The sequence below is a fragment of the Daphnia magna genome, linkage group LG9 (assembly GCF_020631705.1).
Source record: "Daphnia magna isolate NIES linkage group LG9, ASM2063170v1.1, whole genome shotgun sequence".
NCBI lineage: Eukaryota > Metazoa > Arthropoda > Branchiopoda > Diplostraca > Daphniidae > Daphnia > Daphnia magna.
In genome coordinates this window covers 7,385,737-7,401,325 of record NC_059190.1, presented here as the reverse complement: position 1 = coordinate 7,401,325, position 15,589 = coordinate 7,385,737, and the positions used below count along the sequence as shown (strand labels likewise).

Here is a 15,589-nt window from a genome sequence, read left to right as displayed (position 1 = left end):
TGAGTAGTTCACTTCTTATTTGGTTAGAAGGCGGCTGGGTTATGCGATCGGAGGTTCTGCTTCTTGAATGCGTTGATCCAGTAAACATCCTATACCATAACCACAGGCAACAGGAAAAATCTCCATTGGTAAGTCGTAGTTGGGGTGCGCTAATACTGGAGCTGAGGTGAGTGCTTGTTTCAGGGCGTTAGGGCTGTTAGCCTGATCTTCTCCCTACGCAAAAAAATTTTCTTTCTTTTTCAGCGTAGTAAGCCGTCTTGTGATTGACGCGAAACCTTTGTTTCGGGTTGTGGACGTCGATAATACGAGCACAAGCCAAAAAAGCTTTCTACTCGTTTCACCTTGTTTGCGGTTGAGTGGCCTTCATTGGGTGATGGGAAGCTCTTAATTGTTTCAAGTTTTTATGGATCTGGCACCACATCATCTTCTTAAATGAGGTGTCCCAACCCTTTTAACGTGTGCTCAACAAGTGAGCATTTTGACTATTTTAATTTCAACCCAGATTGAGCAAGGCAACCCAGCACTAAATGAAGTCGTTCCAAATGTTGCTGGAAAGTTGAGTAATATTATGACGTCGTACAAGTATATCAGTCACGTCATCTCACGGAGTCCTGCTAAGATTATGTCCATGTCTCACGGAAATATACCAGGTGCGTTAATTAGACAAAATGGAAAAGTACGAAACTGGTCTGCAGAGATGAAGGCCGTTTTCGGTCTATCACTGTCAACAACTGGAACTTGGTGGTGTCCTGGCTGAAAATCCATGCTTGAGAAGAATGTAGCCCTTTCTAGCCAACTCAATGTAACGGCTATACGTGGCAAAGGATAGGAGTCCTTTACTGTTACTGCAATAAGCTTGCGGTAGTCCACGCAGAAACGCCATGTACTATTTCTTTTCTTCACTAAAACCGCAGGGGAAGACCAAGGGCTATCAGAAAGTTCAATTACACCTCGACGCAGCATTCCTTCTGTTTGATTTTGAATCACGGCTCGTTCTTTCCAGGAACTATTGTAAGGAAGTTGGTGGATTGGCGGAGCATCTCCAGTATCAATATTGTGTTTGAATACTGAACAGTATCCCAAATCTTCCTCGTTTAGTGCGATACAATAAATAAATTGCTTGACTGTGTTTAGTGTCTCTTCTCTTTCTTTTCCAGAGATCCGAGTTCTAGTCTTGGATGAGATAACTGTTTAACAAAATCTTTTCGGTCATGAAAATAGTGTAATTATTTACGAATTAAATAATCATTAATCATATATAAATACTTTTTGAAAAATTTTAAATATAATATATCTTTTCAAAGATTGATTTATTTATATTAATTAGCAAGATTTGCTCTGAAAACTATTAACTTAAACAAGCTTTAAACGCGGATTTCCCGCGTCACCGACGGAAACGCATCCAATAAGCTACTATCAATTTACTAACAATTAGCTAGCATACTGATAAAAATAATTTAGTGTTTCCATATGCTACCCGATTACCCGAGCCGATAATGACAATAACGAGTAATGGAAAGACTATTTTGTGTTGCAAAAATTTTTCTACTTAGCCGGGGGATAGGGGAGTCTACTGATAATACAGTCTACACTTTTTTCCAGACATTTAATACGTAGGGAAAAAAAGTGTCTGGAATGAAATTACCCAACCCCCCTTATGATGAATTTGCGCCAAAACTACCCTACCTCTCATTAAAAAGGTAAACTATTAATATTTTCTACCCACAGATGGCTTTTTCAAAATAAATCGTGTTCACCTTTTTGTGCAGGATACTGTACATACTGAAATTCTTTCGTTTGTCAGCGTCGCCCCAGCCATTGTGGGTAGAAATCGTTTCATTGCGCACTAACCATTGACGAGCGTCTTTTTTTCGGGCTACACCGAAAAATAGGTGGGCTTATAAATTTCCTGACAGTTGCCATAGTTGTGCCTTAAAATTGCTGCTGATGTCTTGGAGAACCAAAAATGGCGTTGTCCTATCACAGGAACAACAGAATGCGTAGGCTGGCTTGAATCTGCTTCGGAGTCAGATTCTGAATCTGACTGATTTTCGGTGTTGTTGAAACCGCTCTATCTGACTGTTTCTTCACTCGAGGCAGCTAAATTTTCCGTAGAGGTTGAGCTTTCAGAATCTTGTGTCTGTCTCGTCGTTGTACATTCGGCACCTGCAACTCAGATGACAATTCAATATTCAATAGTCTACTTGGATCGCAAGGGTAACTAGGTAAGCGTGGATTAGTCTTGTTCTGCATCGACTATAACTAGATAAGCGCAAAATTCGTTATTAACGGGTAACGAGCTGCGTCTCCACCATTTGTCACACAGGACTTTGTTGACGCATTATAGCTTAGTACCTTATACCAGGCGGAATTTTTATATGACTATAACAAATATGATCAGTTACCTTATAAGTATTCTAATAATAAAGAAATGTTTAGAGACACGGACACGTATTATTACTTGCTTGTGTGGCGTATAATAGCTGATGAAAATAGAAGAGAGGACTGAGACACATTTACATGGTCTTATATAACATAAGTAATATAAGGATAAACAGAATCCTGAATGAAACAAGAGAGGGAACATGTACGTATAGGTTTACGCAGCCTTTATTTTAGTTGCTGAGGAGAAGCGCACTTTGACAGACTTAATACTAACCACCATATTTATTCTGACACAAAATGCAATACAAAGTAACACAAGAAATAAAAGAGAAAAGATTAAACGTTACTCAACTCCTAGACGTCTAACGGAACAGACCCTAGAGCAAAATGAAAGTGTCATAAATGGATGAAATCCGACTTTTTTCTCAAGTTTTCCGTTTTCCATATTTTCTCGCAACATGAATATTGGTGACAGACGATTTTAAAAGACGGATAAAATTATAGCATTTAGAAAATAAATCTAAGAAAAAATTTAATTTTTTTTTTGAAAAGAGGATTTATTTAATTTAAACTAACTGACAAATGAAATATGTTTAATATTTCCTCCACCAGCCGTTAGCTTCAAAGCATAATTGAAGTATTTTTGTCATTCGCTAAATTTTTACGATAAGCGTCTTTTTTAGTAAGATTTTGCCAAGCGGTCTGTGCATGGGCAAAATCTTCTTCTTTGTTACGGGAATCTTTCGCGTCCGTCGAAATCACACAACTTCAAATGGTTGCCATGGTTTCCAATAAGTTTTCATGTCACGAGAAAATATGGAAAACGGAAAACTTGAGAAAAAAGTCGGGGTGGGGGAAAGGTAACAATTCAGAGGTTAGCCTTTCCCCGACTTTTTTCTCAATTTCTCCGTTTTTCAAATTTTGCTCGCAGCAAAAAATACTGAAATCATGGCAACCGTCTCGCTTTTGCAGTCAAAACAAACAAAAAAAAAGCATGCAACTTTTTTTTTTTGTATTTGGCAATTAAAAACTATGCCATCTAGCGCTCACAAGGAATTTTTTTTTGGGCTGCCGGGGGGGGGGTGCCTCTTTTTTTGTGGAGGATACTGCATACTGGAAGGAAAAATTACAGAATCGTCCAAGTGCATTTGTTGCTATTAAATACATCTTTCAAGTAGATAACGCGTTTTTTGTGCTCACACTAACGCCTAGCCGCATAGAAAGCGCATAGCGCAACCAGACTTAATGACTCTTATTAGAGTTTTTCTGGCGGCAACCAGTTTCAATAAACAAAATCACTAGGTTTCTATTGTCGGGCGATGGAGTGCTATTGTTGGACAGAGGGGTTCCATTGTCTGATGCAATTTTTTATTTTAAATTTTTTTGTAAGGGGGGGGGAGGGTTCTAATGTCTATGGAGTTCTACTGTCGGGTTTATTAAAAATTTTCAAACATATTTTTAAAATTAGGTTCTTACGTCTGTGGAGTTCTACTGTTTTTGGAGTTCTACTGTTTTGGAGTTCTACGGTCGCCATACCTTACGTTTGTGGAGTTCTACTGTTTTTGGAGTTCTACTGTTTTGGAGTTCTACAATCAGCATCCCCAATGTCCGAGATGGCAGCTATAGAAAGAACTACAATTTTTGTTTGTTTTTCTTGGTAGGGTTAATCTTTGATTGCCACTACTGTTTGTTACTTTTATCATTGCCAATACCGACAGTTTTTTTCTCCTGTCAGAATAATGTCAGGTTTTGTCTCTGGTCCATCACAGATTTCATAATCATTGTTTTGTTTTGTTGTTTATTTTGTTTAAGTTTTGTTACAAGCCCTGGTGAAATAAGTCTGAGGAGAGGGGGCGTATTTAGGCAGTAGGAAGGGTATATATGGTTTAAGTAATATAAAAGTTTTAAAAAATTAATTTGCGTAATTGTTACCTAGCTGGTTGCCGAATCCTAGGCAGTGAATTCGCTTTTGTTTGCGTAACCTTACAACTGTCAATGCATTGCAGTCAGTGCAGAAGGCTGTATAACAGTCACTAAACAGTAAGTTTTTCTTTAACAAAATGTTTTAAACACTAGATTTTTATATATTTTTTATATTGCAGTAGTAAACATGCTCGACAACAACAATAACAATATCGAGAAGAAGAACAGCAAAAGTTATTGGAAGTAAGTCTCTTGTATCTTGCACATATTTGGATTCCATTGTTTCAAACATATTGTGTCTTTTTCAGGTTGCTGCTAGAAAACAGAGATTCGTAGAACGCAGAATGATAGGTGCTGGCAAGATCATGCTCGAAGATGAATCCACCATCTGTGAAGACATGCTTAATGCTTTGGATGTTAGTGGTCTCCAAGCAAAGGCAGCTGCTTTCAATGATTACAATTTCGAGGCACCTAACCGAAGTCCATTGGCAATAGACAATCAAAGAACAGCCATTCTTGAACTTCTCAAAAAAGAAAATGTCATCATTGTTAAGGGCTTTACCGGTTGTGGTAAAACGACTCAAGTTCCCCAATTTGTTTTAGATGAATGCTACTGAACCAAAACTCCTTGCAACATTGTTGTGACTCAACCAAGGCGCATTGCAGCCATTAGCATAGCCAAAAGGGTCTGCTATGAAAGAAATTGGACATTGGGAACCGTTGTTGGATACAGAGTAACTTTGAATATTTTGTCACACTGTTATCACTTTTACTATTGAAAGCTATGTGTTTACTAGGTTGGCATGGAACATCAAGTAAGTGAATCAACTTTGCTCACCTATCTGACCGCAGGATGCCTTCTTGAAGCATTAGTAGCCAAAAAATCCCTTGAAGACTATATCCACAGTAAGTTCCTGACTATTAGCTAAATTTTGTTATGCTAATGTCTGTTTCTTTTCCAGTCATTATTGACGAAGTACACGAGAGGGATGAAGATACTGACTTCCTTCTCTTGGTCGTCCGCAAGTTCCTCCGTCATACGAGGACGACAACTAAAGTCTTTCTGATGTCAGTTACTTTTGATGCCGACAAATTAGGGCAATATTTCAATAGCCCCGTCATTGGAAACTTTCCGTTCACGTCCAAAAGACCATTTCGCAACGCTCCCATAATTGAAGTGGAGCACGGTGAACCTCACGACATCCGCGTTTACTATAGTGAACATCTTCAAAAACTAGAGGTCAGTATACAATAGCATTTTTTAAAAAGAGCAATAAATGTAATATAATATTACTGTTTTCGTTATCAGTTTCTAGGGGGAGTATGAACTACCCCTATGATAGCGTACCGGAAATCCATAAGCTCAAATACGAAGCGGTCGCTAAGTTAATTTCGGCTTTCGATGGCAGACGAGAGATACAGCGCTACGGTCGCCATCCAAAATCCAAAATATGAAAACATTTCCAGCAACCGCAGCGCAATACTTATATTCCTGCCCGGCGTCTGTGAAATAGAAAATATGCACAAAGCTTTGCTCGACTACGATATCAATTCTGATTTCGAGAACTGTTGGTACATCCTACCACTACATTCACAAATCACCAGTGAAGAGCAAAATCGCGTCTTCCAGCCAATGTCTAGTCTAGCTCCACATTTCAGTAATTTCCGGAAAATCATTCTGTCCACGAATATCGCTGAAAGTTCGCTCACGGTGCCAGACGTTACCTACGTAATTGATTTCTGTCTCATCAAGGAGCTCGTCACGGACCCAGATACCAATTTGAGTAGGCCAGTAGGCCGGATACCACCGACGTCAGCAGATTATTATAGTGCTGGCTATACCATCAAGCCCCCGCCACAGTGCAAAAGAGAAAATTGCCGAGAGCCAGACAGCAATGGTATTGGACTTTGTTCACTCGGTCGGATTTCCACATCTTTCTCTCTTTTTCCTCCATCCGCGTTTAGATCTATCTATAAGTTCTCCGCCCGGTATTCTAGATAGTATACATTCTGACCAAAATTTGTCGTCTTGTGTAGCAGAGAAATCCCGTAGCACAAGCTTGATTGAATCTCTTCTTTTCCACGGTGCCGCTACATCGGCTGAGTGCGGCAAACTAATGTTTCTCTTCTCATCAATAGCTTTTGTGCTCTTGCCTTGCTGATTTGATGTTGATTACAGCATTTTCATTAAACAAATGGTCCGCCCTATTAACTCTTTTTTCTGCATAAAATTGTATGCCCCTATGTGTAGACACGTGGATGACTGTATAGACCATCAACAGTCGCTTTCTATTGTTGAAATTGTGTTCCTGATTATTGACCAGTGAACCACAGCATCAAACTGGTCCAGTCTATAGTCGACAATCGTCTCTATAGTTTGACAATGACGAAAGTAGTACAGCGAATGCGCAGCGTTAAAAAAAAGGGGGGGGACATTAACACAGCACTCGGGTGCGTATAGCGCACCATTATATACGATGCTGTTGTCTGGTTGTTGAACAAAAGTAAAAAGTTCAAACACCTTATCATTGCCAACTGCGACGACTATAAAATATGGATTTTATAGGTGGCGAGGACGAGGTCGCTTGAAAAAAAAAAAGAAAAAATGGAAGAAAATAGAAAAACAAAAAGGGAAACCATCAATCAGTGTCGGCGCCGATCGAAATGGTAATCCATCAAACTAACGAGATGGCGGAACTGCTGAGCTTCTATGGCCCAGGTAAGTTTTATACAGACATATTTGCTCAGAAGAGATGAGACATCAGACTATTAAGTTGATGGCAATGGAATGACTTGGCTAGTGTAACGCTCCATGTCAAGCGATGCAAAAGGATTTTTTTTTTTTTTGTAGGCTATTGTGTGTCGGTGATTGGTGTGTTTACGTATCGCTTTTTCATAATGCAATAAAACACACAAGGGATATAATGCAGTTTTTAATCCCTGAGGGTATATATGTATATATACCGAAGGACTATAACAATTTTAGGGTGTGGGGTATAGGGGGTAGGGTAGTAGTAGAAGATCTCAGAAGGTTTTATGTCCATTATGTATTTCCATATACGTTTCTTCCCTGAATGACCAATCGTCCCCAAATTTTGTACAAAATTCTGTCAAAATTTGATACGTGGTATAGTGGTTTTTTCATTTGATTCTATTACAGTTTAAAAAAATTAATTTGCGTAATTGTTACCTAGCTGGTTGCCGAATCCTAGGCAGTGAATTCGCTTTTGTTTGCGTAACCTTACAACTGTCAATGCATTGCAGTCAGTGCAGAAGGCTGTATAACAGTCACTAAACAGTAAGTTTTTTCTTTAACAAAATGTTTTAAACAGTAGATTTTTATATTTTTTTTTATATTGCAAATTTAAATATATTAAAATATATTTGAATGCCAATTAGGGGAGACCGGGGCTACTTGGCTCACTTTTTTGTTAGATGCGTCTCAAGCCTTTACTTTTCATCAAAATGAGACAAACTTATATTCATAATATTAATTAATATCTTATCTAAAAATGTCTTAAGACAAGAAAACAATAAATAATGCGATCAGAGAAAAAAATGTTTTATGGGACACCTAAATGCCCCCTCCGGGGCAGGTTGCCCAACAAGGCAAGTTGCTCCAAGTAATTTCGCATGACCATTGATAGCAAATTCCAGTGCACGATCTATCCAACACTGCTGGAAGAATAGTCAGCGCCACACCAATGCCGATTTCGCTTATTTTTAATACTAAATGCCTTAGACATTTTTGGTTTTCTTTTTTGCCAACTAATGGCCCCCAATAAGGTCGGGAGATGCGAAGCATTGTTTGTTTTTCGAATATAATTCCTAAATCCTCATTTCTTATGTTAAAGAAGAAACAAAACGAAAAATTCTGTTCACACACTGAAACAACCGAGCCAACTACCCCTTCAAAAAGGCCAACTTACCCCTATAGGGGTTGGTCCACTATTTATTATTTATAAAAGTTTGCGAACAGTAAAAATTTTTAATGTAAGCCAATTAAAGCTGAATGAATGATGAATTCATCCGTTTAAAGCTTATAAGTTCAAATCACTACCACGCCAAAAAAAGAAAAGCACGGAGAAAAAAGTTGGTCGGCAGTTGTCAAAAACGTTTTTCGTATGCTGTTCGTTTTTTTTGCACAGTAGAAAAACTGAAACAACGTCAGACCATCTAATTGTCGATTTTGAAACTATTGGCTATTTTGAAAACAGCAGGTTGAAATTAACGGATTTTTAAATTAGAAATGAGCCACTTACCCCGTGAGCCAACTAGCCCCGGTCTCCCCTACTCTCTAATTCAAAACTAGTTTATTTGTCCAATAATTGACGCTTCTGCGAAAAAGCCTAAGTTGAAAGACTTGGCTTGTTATTACCGATTATTTTGATAACAGTGACGTCATGACTCGTAAGTGTGAAAGAAGACAAGACGGAGAACGAAGCAAACACTATAAATTGATTGAAATTTAGAAATCTTGGATCCAAAATCTGTTTATCTTTCGCCCACGTAACATGTCTATAGACAATTTTTTTCAAAAAAATTGCCCGAAGGACATTACCGAAGGAATCTTGTTCTAAATTTTTATTCAAAAAATTTTATTTTACAAACTATTTTGAGGATGGAGATAAATACGAAGTTTTTTGGTTTTGTTGTTTACATTTTCAGTATTCAAGATGTAAATTTACACAGGGTTTCAAAAAAAACAGGCAATAGTCTTGCACTGAATGGGCTTTTAAAGCAATGGAGCATATGTGAATACATACAGTTTATCAGCAGAATAGCCGGGAGCTACAAAATCGGTATAACCGTCCCCATCCAAATCCCCTATCGCTGGTTTTCCTGAATGATTGAAGAGTCATTTATAATTAAGAATTGAAGCAATGCCAAAAGGCTAATGTGCTCACCTGCTGTTTGGGCATTTGTATCGATGAGTACGGTTTTTTCATACGGAGAGAAGTCATTGGCCGCCTCTGTTTTTGGTCGTAGAATGTAAATTTTACCGTCATCATCTCCACTAACGAGAATCCACTTGCGGTGATTCCTGAAAGTTTACATATACCCAAATTGATGTTGGGAATTGCTCTCAGTTACACAGCGTACGTGCTAAGTCTCACCTGCCATCAGGGAGAATTTCATTGGCGTAGTCAGCACTAGGATAAAAAGACTGTGGTGTTCCAGGAGACATGGTGTTAGTTCCGTCAGGAATGAAGTTATCAGCGATGATATGGCGAACCCAGGGGCCAGTACTATTTATAACACAGAATTGTTTCAAAATTATGTTTTGGTTAACACTAAGGTATTTATCAAACTTTAAATAAATCTGGAACGAAAAAAAAAATATCCTACAAAATATCATCAGGAATTTCGTAAATATAAACACTGCCAGATTTCACTCCGAAACTATCATCAAACGATGTTAGCAGGAAATCAATGCGTCCATCATTATCGAAGTCTTCAAGTAGGAGGTCGAACGTTTGACCTACGGTATCATCAATGATTCTCATTTGAATCTGTAACATAAAGTAAAATTTAAAGCCCTTTTTTTTAAGTGTTTCAATCAGCTAATCAAATAACATTTTCAGGATTATTCCAGCCATTGCTGGCTCCAAGCGGTATGCAGTATAGTGTAGCGCGCTTGTTCCAAAGTTCACCAGCTATAAAGCAGTCAAAAGGAAGGCCAGAAGAATTTAACAATATGTTACGAAAGGAAACATCAGGTCCTTGGTTATAAATGACGTGCTGGGCCCAACCTGCCAAAGATTAGTGCCAATAAGCCAAGTTACAATATTCCCTACCAGCATGAGATATGTGATCGATATTAATACCTGGAACGACTTGGCCCGGATTTTCCAGCCAAAGAAAATTTTGTTCTTCCACAGCTGTAACAAAATTTATCTTATTTACCGTTTTTTTTTTTATTTCTTTGAGTCATGAATTTATCTTACTATTGTGGAAACGAGCTGTTACAGCGTCTAAATCACCATCACCGTCCATATCCTTCCAGATAACACGGTGATACGAATAATCCTTAACCTTTAACGATAAAAAAAAGTATCTTTCAAGTAAAAAGTTTTCATTTGTGAAGTTTGTTTAAACGAATGGGCGGTAAGTCAAACTTGTATGTTTTAAAGAGACTTTTTAATTTCTTTGGCTTTTAATTCATAGATTTTGTTTTCTTTTTTTTTTTTTTTTTTTGTTTGTATGTTTGTTTTTTTTTTGTTTTTTTTTATTAAATTTTGTTGTTTTTGTATTTTTTACTTACATCACTACTAGCGATGTTGATTTCAGTGTCAGCTGGAATAGCTGCATTCATGTTGTATAACTGAAGTTGGCCCTTAGTTTTTCCGGGAACCAAAAATCCAGAAGTCTGAACAATTCCTTCATAGCCATCGACAACAGATTCTGTTTGGATGGGGGAGAAAACGGAACACATTAAATTGCGTAAAACATTATCTACATACATCCGATTACTTTGTTTAAAGCTACAGTAAATGCAAATAAATGCCTGTTCACAATTCGTAATGACAACTAGAGGCTAGTCATCACATTCATTTAATAAATTTTATCTCCACCATTACGTTATGCATGTCGTCTTACTTGGCAGAAGGTCTGGGTTATTAGGCCAAAGGGCGCTATCCGCTAGAATCTCAATCGGCCAGTTGGTGGTATCATACAAATATCTTCCAGGTGAACGCAAAAAAAGAACTGGATCTGTCTGTTGGTTGATTCAGACAACGACAGTCAGTAACATTGTCATGAATACTTTTGAAATAAGAGAAAAACATTTAATACCTTGAGCTGAAATGGTTTGAAAGTTGACACATAAAGCGTAAATCTGTCAGCATAAGGCAGTGAACTGTCACTTGATTCGTGAATGTCGGCAAAGGCAGGAACTGAAGCGCTAATTTCACCAATCTGCGAGACAAATACCATCCAACTTCCATTGAACAGTTTCTTTATAATAAAACCTTTTTTGAATTTGAATTCACTTACCAGGCGCGGAAGTGTAGTCACTGTTTGGCCATTGATTACACTGCCTAGGCCACTTACGAAAAGCACGGCAACTAGAAAAAACTCCATCGTGACTGCTTTGTGTCAGCGGACACCTAAGGGAACGCTGCAAGAACTTTTATAAGCTATGGGCAGGGTAAGTTATCGATATGCAGTACGCAATGGTTGCTCACATGTTAAAGCACGTGTTTTATTAAGTCATCGATAGCAACATCTAGCCGACCCAAATGACTTTTGTTATCACTCAGCGTTATATAAATTTTTTCAGTGATAAAGGTTAACATGTGACGCAAGGTTTCGGAAGGTTGACAATAGCTCATTCTTGTACACTTGGCCAACGATCGATTTAGATCTTTAGCCAATCGATGAATCTTACACTAAATTTATGGATTTTAAATAGAAATTGCAAAGTGTACGCTTTATTTGACAACATGTTTTTGTGAAAAAATGTCGATGACAGCAGATTTTTACTCGGTTAACGCCAGAGGTGAATAACAGGGGCCAACAATACTACAGCGAGTTATTTTAAGAAATTATTTTGAATATTTCAGTTTTACGACAGATTTTGATTGTAATAATTGTGGTTCAGCAGTCTGATACAAATATATATTTTTTTTAAGTTTTCATTAGATGATCTTATTTCGTAGCGCATTTCTTATTATAGCGCGCTTCAAAAGCCAGAAGGAGTGTAATTCAACATCCTGTTGAAGACAAAATAATTTTTGCTAACTCATCATTGCTGTCCAGTTAGCCCTTCTTATAAGGCTTCTTTGCGAAAAAAATGCGTATTTTTTTTTTATTTGCTGCCCACAGTGTAAAAACCTGAAGTCCTGTTTAGTCATTAACTATGGTGCAATACGTAATACAATTCGGCCCTATAGGACGTAGAGCAGAGCAGTAATTGTAGGGACGTACAACAAACTGGGTGAAATGCGAAATGTTACAGTTGAGTTGTTAAGCGATTCTATTTTCCATTTTGTCACAAGCAATAAGAAATCTGTACAAGTTGGTTAGGCAAACTGTAGGGCGCCCCGGATTTTAGTAAATCGGGGCCGAGTCTTAAGTGCTTATTTTAAAAAAACCAACCGATTATTTGAAAATTTATCAAACTAAATGTCGAATAAGAATAGAATCTGAGGTCGAAAATAATAAGAAGAATGAAAAGAATAAGACTAAATTTATTCGAAGAATCATTCTGTATTCTGTATTCTGATCCGAAATTGGGAGGTTGAGGCCAAGGATTTGTTTGAGGTGTTGCAACCACTGAACAAAATAACCCAATGATAACAGTTTTTGTTCAAAGAAAATTCCATTTTCTAACGCAATGCAGTTTTTTTAAAATATTCTGTATGTTGTAACGAACGGTTTTTTGTTAAGCCCAAGAAATACGAGGGAAGCGTGAGAGAGAGCTTCAACGTCCGTTCTCTCCCTCCATTATAGATGTAACGGAGAGACTCACCATCGTCGGAAATGGTCATCTTGCATCTTCCAATCGCTTTAGCGTTGGATTGATGGAAGATGCGAACCATTAAAAAACCCGAGCGGAGACTAGAGAGGGGTCAGTCCAATGTAGTGATTCAGACTTGTTGTTAGTGCTGTCAGTGCTTTTACTGTGTAATGCTGTGTGTGTGTGTCGTGTAAGCTGTCTATGACTGAATACATCCTTTAAACCCAGTGGATCCGTTACAATATATAGGCAAAATTGACTTATTGCCCCATATTTTTGGATCATAATTTATATATAAATGGCTATATAACGGCCTGTCTCCTTTCTTTAATGGATTTATTGAGCGGAAGCTCCGATTGGCGGTGAAATAGGACCAGAACAAAATACATTGTCAATTTTTGGTTTCTACCTTTTTCCTACTTTTCGGCCACCATGCGTAGTAGAACGAAAAAGGTAGAGAAATGGTAGAAAATTTTTTTAACTTTTAGCTTGTAGGGAAATGGAAAATGATCTACCATATGGTAGACCAATGCGTGTTTACCATAAAATAAGAATTAGCAGACGAAAACGCAAAATCACAACAAAAATGGAGGGGCGATTCCCAAGTAAATATTGCACTTTTCGTTGGAATATAACATAACAAAACTTGGGAAGCAAACAAACTTTCTTCTTATGACTTACAGGTAAATTTTACTTCCCCCTTTAAATTTGTCATATTTGATTTGATTTTATACAATTATTTCCACTTTGGCTTTTTAGATTTGTTATTGAACATTAAAATTTTCTTTGTTATTTTGAAATATTTGGGTTAAATTAGCGATAAAAAATGAAAAAAGATAGAAATTATAGTTTAAAATTAATATATAATTATTAAAATTAGGATTTAATTATTAATACTGACTCAAATGTCTTAAATGTAAACATACTTTAGTTTTTAGTCAGAATTTTTTCTATGTTCTTAACTGACTCCTCGAAATAGTAAGAAAAATCTAGAAACTATAGCATATCAAAATAGCTGAGTGGTTAAGGCGGTTTACTGCAAATGTCAGTAATGTGTGTTTCAGTGTTCAATCCCCACCGAAGACTTTTTTTTTCCGTTTTAGTCAATGGTAGGCAGATGGTAGAAGATCTATTTTACACTGCTTTTAATTATCGACGGTTTTCCCTCCAAATGGTAGCAACTTTTACCAAAAAGTAGCATATTTCATTTCGCTACCAAATGGTAGTCAAAAGTAGTCAAAAAGTAGAAATCATAAATTGAGAGTGTAGGACGGAAAATTTTCAGTACTATTTCTTTTGTAGAAATAGGACTGGGAGAAATAGGACTACTTTTAAAACACATTTTGAACAGTCCTATTTCTCCTTTGACCAGTCCTGTTTCTCCTTGGAATTAAATAAATCTAAATGTTGTTTAACTTTTTTTATTGTAAATCTTCGTACATCTTGCAACACAGAGGAGGTTGCTGGGGATCATTCGGATCTTGGAATCACAGCCCCTTTGGTGAACCATCACCCTCCATAGAAGGGTGAGGACCACACCCATCGTAGCCCCTCTTTGATGCAAGTCTTAAGAAGAATAAATAATAACCAAAGTAAAACACACTCACATTTATGAAATGATTAATTTTTTGATAAATGAACTATGTATAGTAAAAAATTTCGGTGTAAATACTGAAAAACAAAATTAAATTATGATGAGTAATTATAATTATACGAGAAGTAACGAGAGAGACCCTAAGGGTGTAGACGATGTATTACATTGCTCTTTAAAGACTTTTCTTACCTCGCCCCCATCAACCACCTCCTCCACTCAGACTTTTGTTAGATAATGAAGTGAGAAACTTAAGAAGGGCAAGTACTACCAGGTTGCAGGTACAAGAAAGCGAGAGAGAACAATACAAAATCATTGATAACATAACAAGGAATTTTGGGAAAACATAGTGTTGTGTAGTCAGCTGATAGTCGTCGTTATCCGATAGAGGGCCTGACCAATACACTAGTTTATCCATCCAGAATGTGAAGCAGTTAAGACCCTATTACTACACATAGTAACCGAAATAGCACATTCGGCTTGAAAACAAATAATTTTTGGTTTGAGCCGACTTAACAGACAACATATAGCATGACACGAAAAAATAAGGATGAACATTGCATTAACTTCTGATATGGCAAAAAAAACTGGTAGTTCCAGAAAAATGGCAAAAACAACGAAAGCCATCAAAAGAGTCGAAGACCGCTGAAATCTTGCTATCATTTTGGGAAATCGGCCATTATCTTTCTATCCGCCTTGGTGGACGAGAATGCGACACATAAATCAACGAAAATTCACATAGGCAAAGAATATGGAAGGCGCACTACCTTAGTAACGACTATGGGTGGGAAGGCGAGAATAGAGACCCTTAGCGTCTCTCTCGTTTCTTCTCGTATAATTATAATTACCCATCGGGATCGCTTCGCGATCCCTTAGGTAATTCTCAATTATACATTCGAAAGTAACCCACTTTCGACCCTAAGGGTGATTTTAAAGCAAGGTTGTGCGCTAAATTTGTGACTTTGAGCTCAGCATAGCTGCGGGAACTGACAGGCCTGTGCTTCGCTTGTAGAATTTACTGAACGTCGATTCCTTAGCCCAATGTCCCACTTTGAGGATCCCATCCATCGAAATATACGCTGCAAAAGCTTTTGAAGCTGCCACTCCTCTAGTAGAGAGCACAGAAAAAGTAGACGTTTCAACTCCGGTGTCTGTGAGGGCAGAGCGGATCCAGCCACTCACAGTATTTGAAGTAATGTTACGGTATGGCTTGTTACATGAAACAAAAA

The 15,589-nt window shown here is 37.5% G+C and overlaps 2 protein-coding genes across 3 annotated transcripts; one reads left to right on the top strand and one right to left on the bottom strand.

Annotated features, from left to right (window-relative positions):
* The first annotated feature begins 4,372 nt into the window (after nucleotides 1-4,372).
* Nucleotides 4,373-5,837, top strand: LOC123476010 (probable ATP-dependent RNA helicase spindle-E). 2 transcript variants are annotated; one of them, XR_006651579.1, is made up of 6 exons: nucleotides 4,373-4,425; nucleotides 4,488-4,551; nucleotides 4,617-5,042; nucleotides 5,106-5,214; nucleotides 5,271-5,548; nucleotides 5,618-5,837. XR_006651579.1 is itself a non-coding variant. In XM_045179338.1 (5 exons), exons 3-5 carry the CDS (start codon nucleotides 5,112-5,114, stop codon nucleotides 5,633-5,635), a joined length of 399 nt encoding a protein of 132 aa, XP_045035273.1. In that variant the 5' UTR covers nucleotides 4,373-4,425; nucleotides 4,488-4,551; nucleotides 4,617-5,111; the 3' UTR covers nucleotides 5,636-5,837. The 2 variants fall into 2 exon arrangements, 1 of the variants encoding a protein (XP_045035273.1); XM_045179338.1 differs by having other exon boundaries at nucleotides 4,617-5,214.
* Nucleotides 5,838-8,877: 3,040 nt separating this feature from the next.
* Nucleotides 8,878-11,466, bottom strand: LOC116930793. Its single transcript, XM_032938192.2, has 11 exons — nucleotides 11,305-11,466; nucleotides 11,104-11,226; nucleotides 10,909-11,026; nucleotides 10,574-10,713; nucleotides 10,257-10,344; nucleotides 10,137-10,190; nucleotides 9,886-10,061; nucleotides 9,658-9,821; nucleotides 9,426-9,557; nucleotides 9,216-9,352; nucleotides 8,878-9,150 (listed from the first exon to the last, which is right to left on the bottom strand). The coding sequence occupies exons 1-11, from the start codon at nucleotides 11,389-11,391 to the stop codon at nucleotides 9,044-9,046; spliced, it is 1,326 nt and encodes a 441-aa protein (XP_032794083.2). The 5' UTR covers nucleotides 11,392-11,466; the 3' UTR covers nucleotides 8,878-9,043.
* Between the last annotated feature and the right edge of the window lie 4,123 nt (nucleotides 11,467-15,589).